The following is a 7,500-nucleotide window of genomic DNA, read 5'->3' as shown; positions in this document are numbered from 1 at the left end:
TGTGTGTGTGTGTGTTGTGTGGGGTATATACACACACATGCATATACATATATATGCATGTATATGAATATATATATATATATATATATATATATATATATATATATATATGAATATATGTATATATATGAATATTTGTATATATATGAATATATATGTATATGAACATATATGTATGTGTATGTGTATATATGTGTGTGTGTGTGTGAACGTTGTTGATATATATGTATGTATATACACTCATAAAGTTATATATATATATATATATATATATTTTATATAATATATATATATTCTTATTTGTGAGCATATCATTATTATTATATTATTATTATATATTATTATTATTATTATAATATATATAATATATATATATATATATATATATATATGACTGAAGTCCGCCCAGTGGATGGACAGATCATCTCAGATCGTGTTGGGGTTCGTAAACGTTGGGCTGATTGTTTTGAGTAGCTGTACCAGGTAGACCCTCCAGCAGTTAGTCTGGACGTAAGTGATGTCACAAGCCTTGTGCCAGACCCACCCATTAGCGAGGAATATTCTACTCTGAGATTAGGGAGGCGATCTCTAGGTTGGAGGATGGGAAAGCTGCGTGCATATCCCTGCTGAACTGCTAAAGGCTGAGGGATAAAACTATGGCATGAAACTTGCATACGGTCTTGGCTGCCATCTGGCAGTTTGGTTCCATTCCCACTGACCTGTTGAGGGGCGTGTTCTCCTTTCCCCGTCTCTGGAAGGGGAAGAGTGATCGATGGGACTGTAGCAACTACCGTGGCATCACACTGCTCAGTACACTGCTCGGTGCATCACAAATCGATCGATGGGACTGTAGCAACTACCGTGGCATCACAATGCTCAGTACACTACTCGGTGCATCACAAATCGCTATGGGAGAACCTGAGACTTAGAAGAATTCCGACACATATTATTGGCTTAATAACAATCCTATATAGTGGTAGTGAAAGTGTTGCAGAGTGCGGTGGGGGCCTGTCGAGCTTCTTTCCTGTTAACTCAGGAATGAGGCAAGGCCGTGTCCTGCACCAATACCTTTTCACCTCTTGCATGGACTGGAAAATGGGCAGAGCTACTATCCAAAAACACCATGGAGGAACACTGCCATATCAATGTCACCGACCTTGATAATGAGAATTTTAGGGGCCTGGGGTACAGTTGGCAGGACAGGGTGTCCAACCGACGGTTACACCGTGACACCGGCTTTGACCTGTTACATGTATATATATGCATATATATATATATATATATATATATATATATATATATATATATATATATATATATATGCATATATATATAGATATATACATATATATATATATGCGTGTGAACATTATATATACATATACACATGCACATATACACATGCACATGATATACACATGATGTATATATGCTTTGATCAGTTCGTCCCTGACGTGGTTTCCCTTCCTTCCGCCCGCAGGACAGTCATGGCCAGATTCTCTCTCGCCTTCGGGTTGCTCGCGGTGGCACTGATGGCGTCTGTCGAGGCCAGGAGCCCCATCCCCCCAGGTAAGTGAGGAACCCACAACAACGAGAAATAAAATAATGCTATATATAATTTAATGATTCCTTTGCTTTATAAAAACCGTAACTTACAATCCTCACTCTTCAAAGGATTCAGGCCGGGCTCTAACTGTGGCGCCATCGCCTGTCCCGCCATCTACGCCCCTGTTTGCGGCAGCGACGGGAACACGTACCCCAGTCACTGCAATCTGCAGGCGGCCAGGTGCAGTAACCCGCAATTAAGAGTCGTGAGCCAAGGAGAGTGCCGTGAGTAGTGGTGATCTTTCTTTCAATTTTTGTTTATTATTGCTATTCAAGTTTTTGTTATTCTTGCTGATTTTTGTGGTGGTTGTTTAGTTATTTTTTTTTATAGGAGGTTACTAATGGTATGTAAGGTTATTACTCGTGTTGTTGTTAATGCTAAGTTGCATTGTTAATGTTATAGTTATATCATTGTTTTGAGTGGTATATTTGCAGTCATAATGATGATGGCATTGATGAGAATGATAAAGATGATAATGATAATAATAGTAATAATAATAATAATGATGATAGTGATAAATGATATTAATTATAATAGTGATACTACTACTACAACTACGACTACTACTACTATTAATAATAACAATAATGATAATGATAAAGTGATAATAAATTAGTAATGATAATAATAAAATCATAATAAAGTAGTAATAATGATAATAATAAAATGATAATGATGGTAATGATAATGATATTTGTAATAACAAAAAGTAACAATAATAATAATGATGATAGTATGAATCATCGCCACAACAATAATGATTATGATCATAATCATAATAATGATTATAATAATAATAACAGTGATGATAATAACAATGATAATAATAATAATAACAATGGCAATGATAATATTAATGATAATAACAATGACAATGATAATAATAATAATGAAAATAATAATAACAATAATAACAATGACAACGACGATAATAATAATAATAATAATAATAATAATAATAATAACAATGATAATAACAATAATCTGCCGAATAACAATAAAGGTAATGGTATTAACAATGATGATTTCAAACACACTTCCCTCCTTGCCTCAGCTTCTCAAAATAACTGCCCGACTGTCTGCCCCTTTAACTACGACCCGGTGTGTGGCAGCAACGGCAAGACTTACCCCAATGAATGCGCTTTGGAGAGTGACAAGTGTTCGGTCCAGGGACTCACACTAAGTCACAAGGGAGAATGTAAGGACCAGCTGGGTATATTATTTTGGGTGGAGGGGTGTGTAGCCTGTGTGGGTGGGTGGGTGATTTGTGGATGGGTGGAGGGGTGGATGGATTTGTGTATGGGTGTGTAGTCTGTGTGGGTGGATGTTTACCTCTGTGGATGTATGGCTGTGAGCCTGCATGGGTGTATGTTTGACTGTGTATGGCTGTGTTTTCTATATGGGTGTATGTTTGTGTGAGTATGGCTGTGCGTCTGTATGGCTGTATGTTTGTCTGTGTATGGATATATAAGTGTCTGTCTTAGTTTCTCTGTCGGTGTCTGCTTAATTATTCAATTATCAATCTATTTGACTATCATTCTCTATTTATATATTTCTGTCTGTTGATGAAATCCGCACATGAAAAATAATGATATGTCAAAGTAATTTCTTGGTTTTCAATGATGATTCAATTTCGTGTAAGAAAAAGGGCTTTGCCTGTGATTTTCTAATAAGGAAAATAGGAAGAGAGAGAGAAAAGGAAAGAGAGAGAGAGAGAGAGAGAAAGATAATCCAATTTCTTGTGCATTTCAGGCTAGGTCCACCGGAACAAAAGTCTCGTCCACGCTGATTCCTCCTCCAGTCTTCTCTGCCTCCCCCCACCCCCTACCCCTTCCCCTCCTCTCCCTCTAACCTCCCTTTCAACCCCCCTTCAACCTCCCCCCCCCCAGCTGGACGTGAACGTTGCTGTGGTGTTCAGTGATCACTACGCTATCGACCAAGGAAGATGTTTAACCAGTCTCAAAAAAAAAAAAAAAAAAAAAAAAAAAAAAAAAAAAAATTGGCTAATATTCCGTAACCCAAAGATTACATAAGCATATGTATGATATGCTTTTTTATGATTTATGTTTTATCTCGCATTAAAGTAATTGGATTTTGTTTGTCTTTTTCCTTATCCCTGTGTTTTTTAATCTGTCAATTATTATAAACATTTTCCTTTATATATATATATATATATATATATATATATATATATATATATATATATATATATATATATATTATATATATATATATATGTATATATAATTCATAGATAACATGTAGGCAAATAGACAAATGTGATATATATATGGTGGTCAGATAGAGGATAATAAGGTAGACAGATAGATAGATAAATAGACATGCAAATAACTAAAGAGCTAAGAATTGAAGAATAAACCCATATGCAGGTGACTTAAGACTGTTGATATCAATTTGTTCTTTGATATTAATCAATATTCAATCTCTAATCAGTTTTATCACTTTCCATACCAGATACTAATGTATATACATTTTTATTAAATGATGTCATTTTTCACATTGTTATATGCATCTGTGGCGGATAAATAAGGAATGATTAAATTATCAATGACCCTCCCATGTCACTAACCATTGATATTCAATATGACTAACTTTCAGTAATCTCCATTCCTTTGAGGTCTATGTAAATTCAGAATTTATTATCAAAACAGTTATTTTCACTAGTAAAATTAATAAATAAACAATTGTGGACTGTATTACAGAAAAAAATAATAGACCATCCAGTCATCTGCACATTGGTGGGTTGATATTTCTTAATGAAACCTAAACCGAACCTACAGTAATGAAAAACAAGGAAGATCAGTCATCTCGTGTACTATATTTTGCTCCTGCAATACCAATGATTACAGTTATCCCTTCCATCCCAGCAAGCAACTCCACCAAATTAATACATTTTTGAAACGATACTCACTATGAGGAGAATCAACAAAGATGAACTGAAAAACTGGAATGAATCTGCCCTGACCAAACTACTGGTCAGGGCGACGCACAGTGGTAGGATAGGCTAAAAAAAACGATCAAAACTCTACGGTCGAAAGTAGACGATTTCAGACAAGGATGTCGGTCTAATCTGCTACCTTTGCATTTTTCATCAATGTAATCACTGTATAATTGATTTCCTACTTACGCATTTTTAAATACACTTAGGGTTAACATTGTGCCTGTTAACATATCTTATTGTTAATGAGTTGCGAGTGCTTCTAATGGGTTAAAATTAAATAAAATCGCTAACCAAATTCAACATGAGGACTACATGATGGTATTAATTACAGCCTAAAATTATGACCAATATACCGATATTGTTTACAAGCATAATGACTTTATTGATCTAACAAAAGTAACTTTCTGAAACATAAACGCACATGTACACACACAAACGCATGTGCATACTTACAGATATATATATATATATACACCAGAATACACACAAACAAACCTACCACACACATAGGCAAGTCTGCCTGCTGTATGCTTCAAAATAAGCAGAATAAGTCCCTAAAGGTTCACTGTAAGAGCTAAATTAATTGTCACTTTTTTAAAACGTTCTCTTTGGCGGTCAACAGTACATTTTCTTTATTAACTATCGTTTAGAGGGTAACTATTATAAATTTTAAATATGACACTTGTTGATTTTAGATAAAGAAATGAAGTTATATTGTTTGTATTCTCACGGGTCAGTGCTTTTATCTGCAAATCTGCTGTTTTATATGAAAATAATCCGTAAATTTGTCAAACAGTAAAATTAACAGTGAAGTCACGGTAATTTAAAAATCGGGGAGTTTCTAGCGTAGAGTTAAAATATAACTGTGGTGTTATTGAAAGCTTTCTTTCTTTTTTATTCGATTACTATATTGCTTAAGTTGGGAATGTTTTTCCAACCTGGAAATAACATTGTCTTTTCTGTGTCTGTAACCTCTGGAATTCTCTGTGGGATTTTATTTCTGTTTTTTCTTTTCACTGTTGAGAGTTATACCTCCAGTTTGAATATCCCAAAACTTAAAAAAAAATATATATTGATGAATTTTCACATACATTTTTGACACGAAAATGTAAAATTTTGTGTCTTCATTGCTTATAATAAATATTAATGGCAATACAGCACCATCTTTCGTGTGGCGTTGATTACGTTGAATTAACTAGCTCGTTCTGCGCATGTGCTGAACTTAAATTTGAACTCAAAAGTAAAACGGGTCCGACCAGAGGTGAATTTAAAGTTAATCCTGGACGCTACCATTGCGTATGCGCATTAGAGATCTGGATTGACATTCTAATACTGGATTAACTTTATGGTGCCTACAGAAGACGCTCTAAAGGACTTAATGTTGGAATCACCGCCTAATACCTGGAGTAGGGCTTGTGAGGCGCCAAACTTAAAACCTGGTAGGGTGCTACTTGGCGCAAAGAGCTGCTTTCGCCTCTTCTGGCTCTATTTCTACCAAAATCAGCAGCTCTCAGCAGCTACTTATTGTTGTATTAGAGAATGACTGACTTTAGGTAGGAATTGGATTGAAAACTAATTGTGGTCGGTTAGGATCCCATGAGATATGATGAGTTTGGTGGAGACATCAGTATTCCCATATATACAAGTTTATGAAAGCAACATTTTGTCTTCATATCAGTTTTGTGTGTTTCGTGTATCAATAAGCCAACTTATACTATCAATACAGAAACAGCAAAAAAAAAAAAAAATCAATGTGCCTTAACTTCCTCTCAGGTATTTCGAAAGTGTATTAACGAGGGGTAAGTAATATATTTCTAGTCCATAAGGGATTTAGTAGGTACTATACAGAATTAACCTTTCCATTTATGCTTTCTTTACTATATCTCACGAACTAGACTCTCCATCACAAATGAACAATCCGAACACTGCACGACCACTTAACGTAGAGCAGCGCCTCAAAGCGGCTTCGCTCAAAGGCTCTCACACGGTGTTCCTGAGGTCTGTTGTCTGCGAAGGCGTACCCAAGAAGAGATAAGTTTGCTCATCCTGTTTATATCCAGTTTCCCCTCGCCGACACTGTCAGCTGTGCAAACAAGAGGAAAGAGCAAGGAATTTCCCACATACTTGTACTTGTATGGAAGTCACCCTGCAGAACACCACGTACTATTTTTTTCAAACTGAAAATCGGTCATCAGTATCTTAATTCACAAACCATGAATACTTGTATATAATAGCTTGATCTGAAACTCTCTCAGTCTTGAATTAATGAAAAAATCCTTTTAGTTTTACCTTTTTTCATAATTGTTCACTTGGTTTATAAGTCGAGGGATTACACCTTGCCCAAGGGTGACCTGGAAGCTGGTGGACGAAGGGGCGCTTTACTGTCCCATTCCTGCTCCTTGTGAGACTTGCCACTGCCCTACTGACCATAAACAATGAAATTATTAATATTTCGGAAGCCTAAAGTGAACAAAACTAAAATGTAGGACAGGAGAAGACCAAAGGAAAAAGAGAAGGACATCAAGGTTCAAGGACAGAAAAAGACAAAGGGACAAAGATTAGAATCAAGGCCAAGGGTAAATATTGAGGGAAGGTAAAAGATATCACACATGGCAGCCACTGTTAAAAGTCACTATGGAAAACAAATGTAATAGTCCGTACTTTTTTCACATTGCAACTCGTGATTTGTGTTGAGAAATTCTCAACAGCACACACACACACACACACACACACACACACACACACACACACACACACACACACACACACACACACACACACACACACACACACACACACACACACACACACACATTTGCCACATTATTCATTCTAACTCTTGTTTCTTCACCCGACCCTCTTGTCCGCAATCGAAAAAGCTCAAAAAGGCGTTTCGAAATTCTCTCACGCTGGTTCGGAACGGAAGGACGTG

At 36.0% G+C, this 7,500-nt stretch overlaps 1 protein-coding gene across 1 annotated transcript in view; it reads left to right on the top strand.

Moving 5' to 3' along the window:
- LOC119590026 (extracellular protease inhibitor 10-like) overlaps positions 1-3,703 on the top strand; it is a 9,454-nt gene extending 5,751 nt beyond the window's left edge. The window contains exons 3-5 of the mRNA XM_037938754.1: positions 1,675-1,830; positions 2,661-2,804; positions 3,359-3,703. Of these exons, the coding sequence (XP_037794682.1) occupies positions 1,675-1,830; positions 2,661-2,804; positions 3,359-3,363 (305 nt within the window). The 3' untranslated portion in view covers positions 3,364-3,703. The remainder of the gene's footprint in view (positions 1-1,674; positions 1,831-2,660; positions 2,805-3,358) is intronic.
- Positions 3,704-7,500: the final 3,797 nt, after the last annotated feature.

This window comes from Penaeus monodon, chromosome 3 (assembly GCF_015228065.2).
Source record: "Penaeus monodon isolate SGIC_2016 chromosome 3, NSTDA_Pmon_1, whole genome shotgun sequence".
In the NCBI taxonomy this organism is placed as follows: domain Eukaryota; kingdom Metazoa; phylum Arthropoda; class Malacostraca; order Decapoda; family Penaeidae; genus Penaeus; species Penaeus monodon.
This window is presented reverse-complemented; position numbering and strand designations above follow the sequence as displayed.